The following is a 17,518-nucleotide window of genomic DNA, read 5'->3' as shown; positions in this document are numbered from 1 at the left end:
AGAGGCCACTCAAAGAAAATGTGAAATGGAAGCTCTTGTACAGAATGGGGATCATTACCCTCGTGCTTCTCATTTATATTCTCATTTTACGCAAGTCTTACTGCTAATCTCAAAAGTCTATTACAGTCATTCCTTCTGTCTTCATAGTTAAATCCTCAAGTTCTTATTGTTACTGAATGATATTTTGATCTTCATTTGCAATGACAATACCTTCTCTATATGGTTTCAGCACATTTTGTTAGCAGACTCCTACCATCTATGTCCAGGTCTTCACCGCAAACATTCATCAAAAGGCGAGGCTCAGGAAACTCTCCTCATAACCTCCTTTAAGTCCACCTTCCTATTTCAGCAGAGTATGTAGGCACTAATGTCTGCATAAGCCAATTCTCTTCCCCATTTATGATTCCTTTATTAATATCTTTCTCTTCTACACTCAACTAACCATTTCTCATGTCAAATACTTTGCTGAAGTTTAGAATTATCTTCTGTATGTTCCTTGTCTAGAAAACCAATTATTTATCAAAGAAAGACAGAATTAATCTATTCTCCACTGGTGCTAGTACGTACCATTTACCTTCTTGTCTGCTATTATTTTTTCCCATAAATGAATTCTTGAATCTGACATCTTATCTGAAAGACGAAGAAATCCACAGGTGCCAAAATTCCATTTTCTTTAAAATCTTCCTTAAATGCAAAGTTACTAGCTTGCTAATATTCAGTAAAATTGCACCACCTGGACATCACAAATGTATTAAAAATTCAGTGACTTCACATTTTCTGCTTCCATGCCCTTCGAGTGCTAATTCTACCTTTCATCCTGTTTATCTCATCTTCTGTATTACATTTGGTTTGGCTTTCTCTTGTAAAGGGTAAACTGATCCCAAATTTAGGGCTGGGAAGAAATTTTTCAAAAGACAGGTCATCTGAGAATGCATGAGAAATGTAGAGAATGAGGGATGAGGCAAGTAAATTAAAGGGAGAGGGGATTAGCTTCCTTCTGGATTCTTCCAATTTCTAGGATCATCTGGAAATTTCACCAAACATGCTTTTGCTAATAAAAACATATGCCGCAATCAGGTTCTTCTTCTTTCTTTCTGTGCTATCCTACATACTTTGCTAATAGTTTTTTCTATAGTTCTGCAGTTTGCTGTAGGCTGTTGAGCAGTATTTTGTGAACTATGCCATTGAATGTCACAACAGCGCCTTGCTAGAACAAAAAATTATTGCTTGAATGTCTCAGATGGGTGAGGGATAAGATTCAAATACTCAGATAGCTCTTTCCTTCTTGCATTCCCCCATCGATTCAAGAGCTATCATTGCTTACCTGGAATGACAGCCACAGAACACCTTACCAAGAGCTCTGTCTGAACTTAGGATGTTCAGGGTGTTCGGTATCTTCTATGGAGCAGCTATCATCTCAAACCAGAAACATGGACTCCTTCCTTACACAAATTCCAGATAATCAAAGCATAGGAACAACTATTCAAGAGCAAGGGCAGAGAATCAATGGGGCCACTCTCACAGGAAATCTTACACAAAAACTTCATTTTCCTCTCCAAGAAGTGGACTGCAGAAACACTTGCAAATTGATTCTGGCAGCAGTGAAAACTCTCTCTTCTGCCCCTTTCCTTTGTTATTCTTATTTTTCTCATACTTGCATTCACTTGTCCCTTGGGTTGACATCAAGGCATTCTGCTTCTTGGAGTTTGTCTTTGATAGTAAGAAAAATTTTTCTCTGGTTAGTCATTATTGTGTTCACAGCTGCAAACATCTCTGTAGTTGGACTTCTGTTATTATTTTTTAATCTTTTCTGATACATGATGTTTCTCAGCATTGTCTCCAATGATTTTGCTATTACTATCTGCTTCCAGACGTGTGAAAGCAAGAGTGCTTGCACCCTTTAAGACCTGCTGAAGTCATCCTAGTAGACCAATCCACCATCATTAAATTGTATCTTTTCCTTCCTCCCTCACTGATAAATCCTTCCCCTTCCACACAGTATGGTCTAACACATCTTTTCTTTCAAGTCTGAATCACAAATAATAAAGTCAATGCTCTTGTCTCATAGGACAAGTAGGGCAAGCCAGTTGTTTATAGTTATTTTCAAATTCAAGCAGGTAGAATCATTTCCACACCTTTGCTTCATACTCACTTTAATGTCAACATCATCTTTTCAGACCACCCTTCTGCCATCTGTTACACAGCAACAAAGTGTAATGGAATACTGGGGGAAGGTTCAACCTCTACTGCCATACCACCAACATCTGCCTCTGGCATCATGGGCCAACATAATAGAATAGGAAGCATTACTTTTGAGCAGCCCTCATATTATTGATGTTGCCCATTCAGTTAATCAGAAAAGATTTCCAACATCTGCCACACAATCTACATCCCTTTGTTGGAAAAAGGACAAAGTAATGCATCAAGCTAATAGAGACTCTGAAATTATTCTTAGGTTGTACTAAAGGACAGAGCAAGATGAAAATTTTGAGATTAGATTCTGTAATGTTTTTGGGAAGACAATATCAGGAACTGCATAGGACTAGTTGAAGAACAGCCTGTTTGTAAAAGAATATATGACCACTAGCACAACACAAGCTCAAAAACAGAGTAGCAGCTTGGAAATATACCTAAAACTGTAGGTCATTTCTGAGCCTTGTTCCTGACCTGGATAGGCAAAGCTGAAATGAGCAGCAGGGTTCATCACTTTTACATTTTATATGTCATGGGCCATCCCATGATCTCAGGGCAGAGGAGGAACAAAGGATGCATGGCATCCCAGGGCAGCATGAGGGAACCACTTTTGGTTAGCTCTAAGAAGGCTCAGGGAGAATCTGATTGTTGCCTACAACTGCCTACTGAAAGCATGGGAGATGAAGCCTGGCTTTTCTCACAGGTGCTCAGTGATGGAAGGATGAGAAGCATCAGACTCATGCTGGAACATGGACAAATGCCAGTTAGGCAAAAGGAAAAGACTGCCACCGTGAGGGTGCTCAGACATGGAACCAGTGCCAAGAAAAGCTGGAGGTCTCCATCCTCCCCAGGGTATTCAAATTTAAATAAGCTTGATTGAATGAATCAAACTCACAGAACCAGCGATCAATTCTCTAAATGTGTCATCTGCACTACAGGCCTTCTCAAAATGGTATCAACCAAAGGAAATCTATGAATTAGATGAGAGGTGTCACCTGCCCCCGTTAGTCCACTGAACAGCTTAAAGCTTAACAGTTGGTTCTACCTCCTGCATCTATACAAGGCATGAAAGCAAAAAAACAGGAAAAAGGGACACAGTGGGATCACCTGGTACCATATTAGTGTAGGTACAGAAAGCCATCACAGGAAATATGAGTACAACTGGCTTAGCTCTTTGTTCAACAACATTCTGTACATTTTCTTGGCACATCATTTGTAGTTTAGTCACTGCACAGGAAACAAACGTCTCCCTTTCCTATTCACCTAATGTTATAATATGAACACTTTCATGTTGCTAGAAGTGCATAGGGGTTAATTGATGGGGGACAGCCACCTACATAGCTTTGCCTCTGTACCTAAGCGCTCTTTTCAAGATCCCTATTCCAGAGATTGCAGAGATGGAATCTCCCCAAACTACTTATGAAGAGGCATAAGGCTTCACCTTCAACTGGCCTGTGATAAGGGAGAAAAGAGGCTGAGGATAGCAAACCCCACCCAGAGGACATCAGGTTCTCTCCTTCCCACTCCTGTCCTTTGGGGATCAGGGCAGAAGAGATGCTACCTCATGGGAAAGGACAGCTGGATTCAACTTTTGAAACTCAACAGTTTTAATAATTGCATCCTCTTTAACTGACTGTGGAGTGTCAGTATGCTTTGCCCCCTCTCTGCTACTATCAGGCAACAGGATGGCTACACTCCAGGCATCTGTAGGGTGGTTGAGAACATCCCTTCCTCAAACCTCTTGGTACATTCTTGCAACTATCTCATAGAAAGAGCCATGGGTCCCAGTGCCCAACTATCATGTTTTGGTCACCATGGGAAACTCAGAATAGTGTAGTTATACTCAGAATAGTGTAGCCATGGCCACCTTCTTTTCCAAGCCCTGTAAATATGAGGATCCTGCATCCAGAATACCAGTCACTGAGCCAACATAGCCAGCGGTGTTCTTTCTCCGTGTGAGATACACAAGAAGTTTTCTTTTGAGGACAGAGGCTTTCATCTGCCTTTCAAGAAGAGGCAGCTGGCGGAAAGAGGCAATGACATTGAGCCCATGGATGTGGATCCATCTCCAGAGGACATCTTGATAGAAGTGAGTCCACCTCTACTTGGGCAGACCACTCACCATGCCATCATGAAGAGATCATGAAGAGACAAAGATTACACAGAGATGGCTCCCTGTGTCCAAGGAATAAAACAGCAACTTATGTGTATGTGCTAAATCTAGTACAAACAGCAGCATGCCTGTGAGATGCCTATTTCTAGACAACCAGGAGGACTGAAGGACAACAAAGTAGGGGTGGAGTAATCACCTTACAAAATCTCCTCCTCTTAGGAGGACTTTGGACCTCTGGTTCATGTTCCAGAAGTGAGCAGGAAAGCTGCTGACACCTTGCTCATAAACCAGGTGGTGGCTCCTCTATTCATGAGGAGCTTGGTCTGTCTCAAGGCATAAAGCAGCCAGGCACCTCATAACTGCAGAGGATTGCATTCCTGGTGTCAGGTGATGGGACCAAAGAGTGAGATCCTCTTTGCATCATTTTGCCCACCATACGTCTATGGTGACTGTGCTGCCTCCTAGGCTGAAAGGCGTGATTCCCCCCCAAAAGGACACAGAGACATCAGGGCTGTGAGGATTTAGCACAGGGCTAAGCATGACAAAAAAGCCTTGTGGCAAAAGGATTCAGAGAAGGCAGGAAGCAGCTGTATCGTGTGGGGCTGGAATCTGCTCGCCCATGCGTAATGACCTATTTTCCAGCTTTTCCACTCAGGTGACAATGTAGCATGAGCTGGGCTGCAACTAAAAGCGTCTGTAATGAACCTGCAGCCCATGCTCAGGGATGGGACACAGAGGGAGGCAGCCAGGTGGAAAGTTTAAGACAAGGCACAGAAATACTAATAAAAAATATCCCTTTTATCAGCATCCCTGTGCTCTTTCTGAAGATGAGCCAGGCTTAGGGTGTTCTGCAGATGAAGAGATTATCTCCCTCGGAGGAGGCTGCCCCTGCAGGTGTTTGCTAAGGCCCACAGTAAGAAAAGCAAGCAGGGCTCTTTGCTTCCTGGCACAAGCAGGCAAGGGCTTGTGTCCCAGTCCTGCCCTCCACGCAGCACCTCTTCCTGCCATCCTCATGTTAGTGTTGTCTCTACAATGGAGATCACGGCCTGCAACAGCTGCACCTCCTTTCTAGGTGGTACAACATTGCATGTATTGCCTCTTCTTCTCTAGGGCTGCCATGCCTACTTGCCCTCCCAGGATTGTTGATAGTTAGTTGTGCTCAGTGAGAAAGTGCTGCCATGCCTTGGGTCAGAGCAGTATTCCAAAATGTTGTTTCCTCTCTGGACACTTTGGCCATGCAGGACAAGACACTGCCTAGCCTTCTTCACCCTCCAGAAGACATTAAGAGCCTCTGTTCAAGGGCAAACCATTTCCCTAGGCATCCAAGCAAGTTCAAGCTGTACTTTCAGCCCTTGCAGCTTGTCATGGGAAAATCACTCTTGTTCACAATTCTGATCTGTGCCACAGCTCTGCTTGCAGCAGGAGGTCAGAACTGACTAACATGTTCTTCTCTCTGTTCTCTGTTTCCACTGCATCATTATCTACTGCTCCTCAGCATAAGCAGCAGCACTGTGCTGCTCACTCCTCCTGTAATACAAGTCCCCTATTGATCCTCTCTAATGTCCTTAGTGAGAAGGGGAAGATAGGCTAGTTTGGGGCTAACCTGTCAAGTTCACTCTGCCAGTCAGAGGAAGCTAACACTTCTTTAAAAGACAGCCTCTTAGCTGGGTTTCCATCTCTGCTTTTACACTCCTAAGAGCAGTTTTTCTTTCTCTCTGACTTCCCATGAGAGAAAGAGAAGACACTGCTGGCTTGACAGACAGGAGAGCTGCTCACCAACAAGGAGAGTGTGTCTAACAGTAACTTACAGTACAATGGGAACAAGCCCCCAGTTCAGCATACTGTCCCCTCTTCCTCAATCCCTGTACCTGTCTTTTCTGACAGGAAATGCACCAGGACAGCCACTTCTGCACATCCAGGTCCCGCGACCTGAGTACAAACCATCCGACACCAGCAGCATAGCTGACTCAATTCATGACACCACGCACATTATCTTGCTCATGAATGAACTATAAATGGAAGCAGTTCCTGAGTCAGAAACAGGTGAAGGGGAACAATGAACTAAAGAGAAGGGAAGGATGAATGAAAGAGAACAAAACAAGAGAACAAAGCAACAAACAAACACAGGATTAAGAGTGCACACAAACAAATAAACAATGCATATGAGTAATACAAAAGAAAAGGATTAAAGAAAAGATGTAAGAATATGCTGTACCTCATTAGAAATGTGTGCATTGCCCCTGACTTTTTCAGAGTAACAATATGATTTTTCTGTCACATTTGGCAAGTAGATTTGATGAAAACTGTCCAATACCAGAGCAGAGTTTGAATGGATCAGGCTCCCTCTCTACAGCTGTATTTCCTGGACTGACAGATGCTGAAACCCTCAGACAGGTCCCAGCTTGCTGCAGGCAGGTTGTGGAAGCAGATTCTCCTGAGAAGAAGCTGGATCTTACTGTGGAGTGCTGGATCTTTCTGTCAGATGCTTAAAATTGGCTACAGATGGGATTTAACCCTGTAACATAAAATGTTTAAAAGCTAGATGTCCAGGCAAAACAGGCATAAAGAGAAAAACGGCACTCTTGAGGGTTCTGTGTCTCTCCATTGACTAAAGGGATTCATAAATTGATAGATGACACTAAACTTGGTGGTGGTTAACAATAGGGGAGATAAATCCTGCCCTTAAAGATTGAAGCCTTGTTTGCAAGAGGAAATGACACATTTCATCTCTCTAACAAAAGAGGAGTGAGCAGTTTAGTGTTATCAAAGGATGAGTGCCAATTACAGTTAGATACTCTCGAAAATCCCTTACTCTCTCCCTCATTCCTCTGGCTAGTGTGTGTAATTACCTGAGTTATCCTGATATATTTTCTGGGTTCCAGGAAAAACAGTTAAAGGTTGAAAGACGAAATAGGAGGATGGAAGGGAGAATATAATTTAAGGACTTCTAGTAGTTGGATGTGCAGATGTGAGAAGGCAAAATAGCAAACCAAAGGGCTTAAGTCTCATACTAAGTTTATCCTCATTCGCCCTTCACCATGCATATGAGGCTTTGCAACCAGTATGATGCATCTTTGGAGTTTTGCATTCACTACATGGGCAGTAAACAGGGGTCCTCTTCACAGCGTCAAGCTCAATTGTACACTTCTGAGCTCTTCTACCTGACTCTAGGAACAGGCAGTGGTTGACTTGTTTGCCATCTAGCATAGCTCAAATAGCCATGGAAGCCAAGAGAAGTTTGCAGAGTATTGATTTATGGCTGGACTTAGAGCTGAGTCTGGAATTTATAACCTGGGCAGCTCTATCCAGTATCCAAATGCACAATGGAGCTGGACACTTTTGCAGATGTTTTAAAAGCTGTCTCATTGTTTATTTATGCAGTTGGGTTAATTCAACCTGGCTGCAATTGAAACAATGCTTACAGTACACAAGTTTTCACATTGAGTGGAAGTTAAACTAGCACAGCAAATGACATCAATAATTGAAATTGCTCTAGGGAGGGATAGAATGGTCCAGGAAGGCTTCAAGGCCACGTCTGGGATGTGAAGGAGCAGAACTGACTCCCCCTGCACACAGGCTTATTCAATGCAGGTGGTCAGTGCCTACCAACTGCCATTCTAACCAGGCACTGGAGCTTGTCAGGACCAAGAATGCCAAGAACTGAAGGGTCAATTGAGCCAGAAATGGGAGTAGAACTGGGCAAACTATACAAAAACTGTGTAAAGGCTATCCTGATTGCCACGTGCTCTCCAGGGAATACCATGTCTCCTAATACTGGCTTGTTTAGCATGGGTATATGTGGGGACTGCAAGACCAACCTGTCCCAACCTGTGCAGTGTTCCTGAGCTAAGTTGATGGGAGTTGTTCCTTAGTCACACCAGTGGAACAAGGAACCAGACAAGGTCTTAGCCAGTCCTAAAATGCTAGAATGTCTTTGAGTTGCCTCATGCTCACATGCAAACAGCTCAGAATTTGTGACCAGCCCATGAGCACTGGAAAATGCCATTACACTGTCATACCCTGTCAGCCCTCTTCATCCTCATGCATAGACAGGAAAAATATTCAGGATGATAATCCTGTGTGAGATTTTGTTCCGGCAATGCCTTGTTTCCATGCATGCCACACTGTTGTGTGTGCAGCTATTGACCAGACAGCTCTCACAAGAGCTGACAAAATTTTGCTTGCAAAACCCTGCCGCTGCTATCTAGAAGCTCAAAATTGATGCACAAGAGAAAGTACCTGCAAACAGCACAGCTGCAACTAGCTGAATTATTTGGCAATTTTTCTTTCTTTTCTTTCCTGTTGTAGAACATTTTGTGTATATTTTATGTCTGCTTTTACATTTGCCTTTAAGGAATATGAGTCAGCAATTTATCTGTTGTTTGAAGCAATCAGGTACAGCTCTGAACTCCAAATTTAGATTCAGCTGCTTAAAGATATGTAGACACAACCTTAACAGCTCACTTCCCACTTCTGAGCTTTGCTTCCTCCATCTGTAAATAGGACAGTAGGGACACTTCTTCATAATGCATTTGGAGTGCTACATTGAGAGGTAGAGTGGAAACTGAGAGTAATGATGGAGTATGACCACATGCTCTAATAGCTCTCCTGCAACATTCAGAGACAATAAAAGCAACTACATCACAGCAGTTCCTGGACATTGAGACTGGAAGACTGACATCAAGCTTTGTAATACAGACTGTTACCAGGTGCTGCTGACACAGTCTATAGTTGCACATGAACTGGAAGAACGTGGTCATTTGCAGGGATTGAATTCAGGACTACAAAGAAATGCTTGCCTATTGCTACTGCAGAGGCTGTCTATGCAGAGGCAGGCTTTGGACTTCAGCAGTGTATCTGTCAGGGGAAGCAGCCCACACATTGCTGGAGAAAAAGAGGCAATTACTTTTAATTGTAGCTCTTGGCATGAAGAAACTGGAGACAACACGTGTTTCATTGCTGTTCTAATCAATACCCATGCAGCATATTAAAAATAGGGCTGAATCAAAGGTCAGGAATGGGCAGCAACGGGCAGCAGCAGTTGCATCAGGAACTGAGTTTTAAATTTGGGTCCAAATTTGGATGCTGAACTGGCATACTCTTCACCTGCAGTACTGCATTCAGCTCTGAGGTTCTCAGCATAAGGGAATGGACCTGCTGGAGTGATTCCAGAGAAGGCCATGACGATGGACGGAGGACTGGAGCACCTCTCATATTAAGACAGGCTGAGAGCTGGAGTTATTTAGCCTGGAAAAGGGAAGGTACCAGGGAGATGTCATTGTGATCTTCTAGTATTTAAAGTGGTCCTTCAGGATGGAGAGGGACTCTTTACCAGGGATTGTAGTGTTAGGACAAAAGGCAATGGCTTTAAACTGAAAGAGGTTAGGTTGAGATTAGATATTAGAAGGAAATTATTTACCACGAGTGTAGTGAGGCACTGGAACAGCTTGGGCAGAGAAGCTGTGGATGCACCATCTCTGGAGGTGTTCAAGGCCTGGCTGGAATGGGGCCTGGGCAGCCTGATCTACTGGGTAGCAGCCTTGTATCCATGAGGGGAGTTGGAACTCGATGAACTTTAAGGTGCCCTCCAACTCAAATTATTCTATGATTCTATGATGATTCAATTATTTTTTTCCAGTAGTAGGAATGGTGTGTGTGTTGGATTTAGGTTTTCTCTTTGGTTTGCTTCAAAATAAGCCACTGTGAAACTGAAAAGAGTTATCATTTTGGAGACTGGGAAAATATTACAATGGATGCAATACAAAGGACTGTGCCTTACGGAAAGGCAGCTCTCACTAAGAACTGTGCTATTGCCTAATGAAAGAAAGACTCAGTTGAGTGCTGATCATCTCTGGAAACAGGTCTTTGAACAAGCTTGTTGCGCCATGACTACACATGTCACATTACCATGCATGGCAGCACTCGCGTTTACACTCTGGTGAAAACTCCCCCTCTGTCTTTACTGCATTGGCTTTCAGGGTGGCAGAAGCATTATGCCACTACTTTATACCATGCAGAGCTGTGCTTTCTCCTTCTCCCTAATCTGTATGGCAAGAAGTAGATCAGGGCAACGCAGGAAATTAAGGTCCATCTCAGTTCCCCAGGATCATCTTTGCAGAAAGCCTGTCATCTTGGACAACATTCAGAAAAACGGGTAATATGCTTTTCTGCCAAACATTTTTACTCTGCTCCTGTGATGCTCACAGTAGGGGGATAACAAGTTAGCGATATTTAGCAACATGAAAGGCAAGGCAATAGGCAGACAGTGAGGTAGCATACATAGGTCTTAGGTGTTCCCAGGATTTTGTAGCCCAAATTGCAAGGCTTGAAAAAGAAGAGAAATGTAGGCTGAGAGATACACAGCTTGTGTGAGCAAGAGGTAACCACAGTGAGTGAACTGAAGGGAGCAATCCAGCAAAAGCAGCTACTGAAAAGAAGCAGGTAGGAAACCCAAGATCTTGTCTTGAAAAGACAGCTCAGTCCACTAAAGTTTTTGGAGTGGGATATTCCTCAATGTTCTGACTACAGAGTAAACAAATTAGTAGCAGGTTTCTACGTGTAGTCTTCTTCATTACCACCCACAGAACCTCTTATTTTCCTTATCGAGCAGCTAAAATAATTGAAAAGCCCACCCATTACAGACCTGGACAGCAAAAGAACCATGTGCATGGACAGCATTTGCTGTTTCCTGCTGGTTTCACAGCAAGGAGCAAATGCTTTTTCTCCTCTGCTTCTCTTAGCACTTCCTAGAAAGCATCAGGAGTGCTTTGTTTGGATGGGGTGAGACATGAGTCACAGAGTTCTTCAGACACAAAATCTCCTGGCGTCACTGGCCTTACTCTCTTTGGTGCTGAACTCCAGCTGGATGATGGCAGGCCCTTTGGGAAGGAGAAACTGAAATGATACGGGGAGGCAAACACATTCCTGGGAAATGCAATGAGAGGCACCAGATTGGAAGTAGAAATGGTGAAGTTCCCACTGAAATGGTGGGGCATGGAGGACAGGTTGCTTGCTGGTGCAAGCAGGGCAGGGTGGACTGGTAACTCTATAAAAGGGCAGGAAGGAGAGGAAGAGTTTTCCATACTTACTCCAGGACATCCCTGTTGAACTGTTTTTTGCTGTTGCCCAGGAACTCCCCAATCATCTGGCGGCTGAGGCCCTTCCGCTGGAGCAGGAAGTGTGCCACCCCAATAGGAGTGTCTGGGATGAAGCCCCGGGAGATCAGGAACTGGATCCCTTTGTCTGGGTTTCTGAAAAGGAAGGACAAAAATATGGTGAGTCGGCATGAACTCTTTGGAACATCAATACTCCTGGTTCATCATCTGTCGTGCCAGTAATGCAACCCTCAATATGCACATGGGCTCCTATGAGTTCATGTATGTGACAGGGATGGGACTGGCCAAGCAGGGAATAGACTTGGGAGAGTTCTCCCCAGCTGCTGCTGATGCAAACAGATGTCATGGGAGCCACTGTGTCACCTGCAGCACCTGCTGTTGTCTGGAGGAGACTGTAAGTGCCTCTTGCCACAAAGGATCTTGCTACTCACCAGTGACTCTCTTCTGCTATCCCTCTCCTTCAGGATCAAAATCTGTTGCACTGTACCTACCCCAGCTTAGTTTGTTTAGGGTGCCTAAATATGACCCTTTGCTACTATCTCAGAAAGCTGGGCAAAGGGAAAAAGGTGACTGTGAAGAGACTTAGGAGGCACTGCTTCCATGGGCTATGGGCAAATGAGGCTCATGACATAGAGGGGGCTAGCCAAAGATGGGACACTTTTTTTCTGTAAATAAAAATTCATTTTCTGTTTCATGCATTTTTACTGCTTGGTGTTGAGTGACATTTCTGCCTTCCTCACTTGAGTCTGCTGCTGGCTGCCTGAATAGAAATCCCATTCTCATATTTGCATTATCCCTTCCTCCACTTCCCCCACCCATAGCTGTGTTGTTCTTCCCTTCTCTATTGATTTCCCCCCTCAGGCAGAAATCTGTGAGTGTGGGTGGATGAGAGCATGCACCTGGAGAATGCCTTGTCAGAGCTGGGAGAGAGCTGTATGCAGCTCCAAGACAGAGCACAGAGGGTTTTTCTCCCCCTCTGACTGTGAGCCCCCTCTGAGATCAGGCTGGATGTGCGTGAGCCCAGCTGCCTGTCTGTGGGAGTGCTATTCTACACAGTGGTGTGCCAGTATCTGTGCACACATCTTGGGGGGTACTGTGTGCCTCTTCAAGTACACGTGTTCACGTGTGTGTATAACCCCTGAATATGCAGATTTCTCCTGCATCATACATTTTCCTAGGAGACCATCATGTCCACACATTTTGCCTTTCTCCTTATGTATCCTATAGGCATACAACCTTCTATGCAACCTGGCAGCAGCTTTGAGTCTATGGGGGTGCCTGTCCCACAGTACATACTGGAATGAGTGCTTATGTGTGCACTGCGTAGGAGAGTTTCTTCCTGTACCTCAGGCTGTGCCACTGAAGGGCCCCAGTCGTGATGCACTCTTGCTGAGGGGAACTCATGTAATGTGGAAGATTTCCACGTTCCTTTCATTCTCTGAGCATCCTCATGAAGGATAGGAAAGGAAAACATACTTCCACCATTAACCCAAATTCAGGGATCTTTGTCATGGCTCAAGGGCTAGGTTTGCTCAGGCTGTTTTCTGGGGTGAGGAAAGGATAGGATGAGATCTCTGAGCACGTGAATGCATGATATGACAGGCACAGAGTGTGACACTATCAGGTGGTGAAGGATGTGGGTGAGCAACATATGTCTAGCTATAAGGGAATTGGCATTCAGGAGAATGGCCTGCTCCCTACAGAGGCCTCATGGTTATACTAACAGAAGTTGGGTTGAAGACATTTCTGCTTACTCTGTCATGTCACATAGAAAACATCATGGGCAGAGTGGCATTATCAGGAAGAGTGTCTGGGAGAACAAGTCAGCCCATTAAATTTATGAATAGGAGAGATGCAAGATCTGACATTGAAAACTTAGGACTTGCTAAAGGAAAAACAACAGAATTCCTTCTATATCATCATATAGATCTCCAGCTTCATCTTTGAAGAGCACAGGCAAAGTTCTCAGCTAAATGCAAGGGTTAAATGGCCATGGGTGAAGTCAAGGTAAGCAACAGAAATTCAAAAAATGGATGTGCATATTTTAGTCTCTAAGCCAATGCAATGTTCAAGGCAAGACCTCAGTCACTGATGTGACTCCAAAGACACTGGACTGACTCTGAATTAGTTCCAGAGGAGATGGGAGCTGGATGTGGCCAGGAAACAGTTCTAATAGACTGGCATAGACATACAGATTTCAGAAGGAATGGAACACACAAAGCAAGAGGATATAGAACAAAACAGTCCAGCTATGACAGTCCTCCTTCATTTCATAGACTAAAGCTCAAATATAAATGAACACAACTATTTAACCAACAGCAGCCTTACATCAGCTTTTCCCTGGATTCAAATTGTTCCCCACAAAATCCTGGTAATGATACAGCATCTCTGCCACTGAACACCTGTATATGTATCCCATATACTGCAGCATATGACTTTTACCAGATGTGCAGCAAGCAGCTCCATTTCTTTCTCTCCTGAGCTCAGTCCTTGCTATTTTCCTCAACATTTCAGGGGTGTTAAGCATGGCCAGCAAATGCTGTGGGATTCCTCACGTCCTGCTGGCTTTCCCTCTGCCCACACAGCCAGCTGCCCACACACACTCAGTTATTACAGAAGTGCTGCATAATGAAGCACTCTCCGTTCCAGGGATTCCACCCCCTCACTGTGGAGGGGGGGAAGGAGAAAGTGCCACAACAGCGCAGGATCGGTCTGTTCCCAGGGGTCTGCTCCAAGCCAGAGCACTGCTTACAGAAAAGCAGTGCAAGGCCAGACAGACTATGGCAGATGGTGCTAGCAATTGGAGGCTTTCAGCTCTTGGTCCAGCGGAGCAGTCAGCAAAAATATGTGCATGCACATACTCATAGCCTCAGCTCCATGCACTACGGGTTGGTGATCGTATCACACACACTGTGACGGTAAACCATCTCCTTGGCAGGGAGACCAACAATCAAATAATTGCACTAAGCTGAATGCCTATAAACCCCCTTGCCACCCCTTGGGTTGTGGTATATTACAGTGTTACAAGAGGAGCTATATATCCCTTAGTTCCTGCTCATAGAATTAACAAAACAAACTTTGCTTGCCAGAGCTAAGTCCATTCCCTTTCTTCCTACCCTCCAACGTTTTGTCAAGAAAATTGAGCTTCACAGATTACTGGCACATTGTTTCAGCAACTAGTTTCAAGGCAGCAAGAAAGTTGTGTTTCAGGAAGTTGTGTTTCAAAGCACCACAGTGTTACTCAGTTTTCAATCCCACAGAGACCTGCAAGATGCAGGAAACTCAGGTCACTAAACGAAGAATGGCAATGCTGCCCCAGAAGACCTAGTGTTGTTAATCTGACAGATGAATGTGTGCCAGGCAGACTGGGGGAGGCATACAGGCTGGGAAAAAACACTTTCACTCCTGCTTTATGATCACATCAGTACTTGTGTCAACTCTGCATGAACCAAAGGAAAACACACTGGGTATGGGAACTCCTGCCAAACATGACTGAAAATACTGAAATACTTGGTTTGCAGAAATGTGAACCCTGTGTCCTCCTCCAGAAAAACACCAATCCCAACACAAGTACCACAACATCTCTGTGGAGCTGGAAGTATGTCATAATCAGCTCCCATCTGTTCCTGGTGCCTACCTTCTCTTATTCCATCCTGCTCGCATCCATTGGGCAAATGTGTGCTGCCAGAGCCTGACTTTGATATATACATGTGAAACCACCTGTTCACAATCTACAAACAGAATTAGTAAAATGCCTTCCTCAATATCCTCCTTGGCTCTGTATGAGTCCCAGGTCTGTCTGCTCTTATAGAATTTCAATTCTGGACATGCTTTGCAGCCAGCACTAAAAATCTTTCAACCACATTCCTGCCTTCTGGGGTCTACAGTCTCTGTACTACACATATTTAATCCTTGTCTGTGCAAAACTTCTGTCCATAATTGCATAAACTTCAGTCCTTGCTCAGACCAAAAGGCCCACACTAATGTGTGGCAAAACATTCTGCTTGTATAAGTGCATCATGTTCCCAGCACCTTCATCTGGGGATTCAAATGGAAACCAAGACAGCATGAGATAAAATCCCACTATTTCTCATGGGTTGTTTTGATGAGAAATGTCTCATCGAAAGACAACAAGCAAATCTAAAGCTTCTTATTAGAGCTCAGCTGCTTTCTGCCAATCTAAAATAGACTGCATATGACCCCTTCTGACTGTACTTTCTGAGCCACTCTGCTTTACTTTCACATCTAAGGCCTTTTCATAGGATATCAGACTCAGATGTATGAGAGACTGAGATGACTAAACCTGTTCTATTAAGATGAAAAAAATCTACCCAAAGAAACAAGGAAAACAAAAGCAAGAGCACTCATACCAAGCTAGCTAATCTCAGCTCTACTTTTCCCTCTTTCTCCTTGGAAATGCTCCAGGTTAAGTATCTGAGACTGTTTTTATGTCCACAGATATGCTTCTGCTTTTTCAACAGAATGTGGCACGATCTCAAATGGACTGAAATTGGGATTGAAGGTTCAGAATTCAGGACAGCATTGTTCCTCTACTGGACAGATCAGAACAGCACTTGGGAAAATTCAGGGAAAAAGCCATTGGGCAGACAACCCATGGTCTAAATGATACTGAGAGGGACATACTCTTGAATATAAAGAACTACCCTAGAGACAGATCTAGACCAAGAGCTTGTCTTCACCTATTCTTGTGAGGCATTAAGCAGTCTAGGAAACACAAAAGATGAAGAGTCACTTACATATTAAAGAGATTCAGCCCGATGCGGTAGAGGCGTTTCCTCATGGTGTCTGTGGAAAGTGTGGGGGACTTGCAGCTAGCTGGGTTCTCACAATGGTACCGTGGGAGGCTGAGGATCATGGCTTGCAGTGCTTCTTTTGAGGACACTTCAGAGGCTGACTTTGCTGAAGTAGAGGTGCTGCTGCTGCTCAGCTGCTCTGAGTTGTCTGCATTCTCAGATTCAGAGCCTTTGCTTTGCCCTGTCTCATTGTTAGCATCAAACTGGAGCTTCTGCACTGCCATCTGCACAGGCTCCTCATTGCTGTCCCCCATGCCATTAGTGCTAATGTTCACTTCAGTGAAAGTGTGGCTGTTCTGGAGAGCATCTGTCTCAGGTAAGCACTCTGGGGCAGCCTGCGGTTCACTGTCTTCTCCCTCCCCTTCTCCCGGGCTTTCTTCAGACTTGGAGGCTTGAGAGAGCCCAGCCTGGGCATTGCTGCTCAGGCAGTTTGCCATGGACACCGAGGTAGACGATGAGACAGAGATATTCTTGTTGTCAATCTGGACCGTGACATCTCGAAAAGCCATCATAAGAGTGCTGCTGCTCTTAGGTAGGGTATCTGGCAGAAGCCCTTCCTCCTTCTCCTTGTCCTGCAGCTCAGCTTCTAAGTCTTGGTTTGGTTGCATTGAACTGGCACTGAAGGTCTCTCTTATCTGGTATGAGCCCCCATCCTGCAGTGAGCACATGGTCTTCAAGCTCCAGGTGCTCAGAGCATCATCAATAGACTTGGCCAGGGACTGAACTTGTTCCGTGAAGGAGTCCTCCAGCTCAGTCAGTGCTCCACTGATTGTGGCTGGCAAAGATGGGGACCTCACCAAGGGGATGCCCACAAAGTTGTATCCCTCTACTAGGGCTTTCTCAGCAGAGAAGCTCTCAGAGTTCTGGACCCGGACTTTCCTCAGAGAGATGCGGCGTGGCATGCGGCTCTCCAGCAGTGAGTTGCGGATCTTCTCAAAGTTCTTGCTGAGCTGATATTGTCGGAAAGCAGTTTGGATGGTGCAGGCTGCCCTGCGAGATACCAGGTGACCTCCGTATTTGTGCTCTAGCATTTCAATCTGAAAGACATACAAATAAGAGGTTATTTTTCCTTAATTGACTTCTGATGGCTTTACGTGATCCCAATTGCTATACTGATTAGTCTATAATGGCCGTCAAAAGTACTGTTAACATGGAATTAACCTTCTCCTGCATTGCTGTGCCCTCAGTATCAACAGAAGGCCTTCCTTTAGGTATGACCAGTCGAAACATCAGCTTTGTGAGCTTCCTTACACCTGTATCATGACCATGCCTCCACCTACAGT

General features: G+C 44.5%; 1 protein-coding gene across 4 annotated transcripts in view; it reads right to left on the bottom strand.

Moving 5' to 3' along the window:
- Positions 1-17,518, bottom strand: part of IQSEC3 (IQ motif and Sec7 domain ArfGEF 3) — a 103,160-nt gene that overhangs the window by 17,538 nt on the left and 68,104 nt on the right. For all 4 annotated transcript variants that reach the window (XM_090144943.1, XM_090144956.1, XM_090144953.1 and 1 more), the window contains exons 4-5: positions 16,179-17,272; positions 11,395-11,556 (exon numbers count right to left, since the gene is read on the bottom strand). In XM_090144943.1, the coding sequence (XP_090001069.1) occupies positions 11,395-11,556; positions 16,179-17,272 (1,256 nt within the window). The remainder of the gene's footprint in view (positions 1-11,394; positions 11,557-16,178; positions 17,273-17,518) is intronic.

This window comes from Phasianus colchicus, chromosome 1 (assembly GCF_987193195.1).
Source record: "Phasianus colchicus chromosome 1, bPhaCol1.hap1.1, whole genome shotgun sequence".
Taxonomy (NCBI): Eukaryota; Metazoa; Chordata; class Aves; order Galliformes; family Phasianidae; genus Phasianus; species Phasianus colchicus.
Note: the sequence above shows the minus strand (reverse complement) of the source record. Positions and strands in the feature narration are given on the sequence as shown.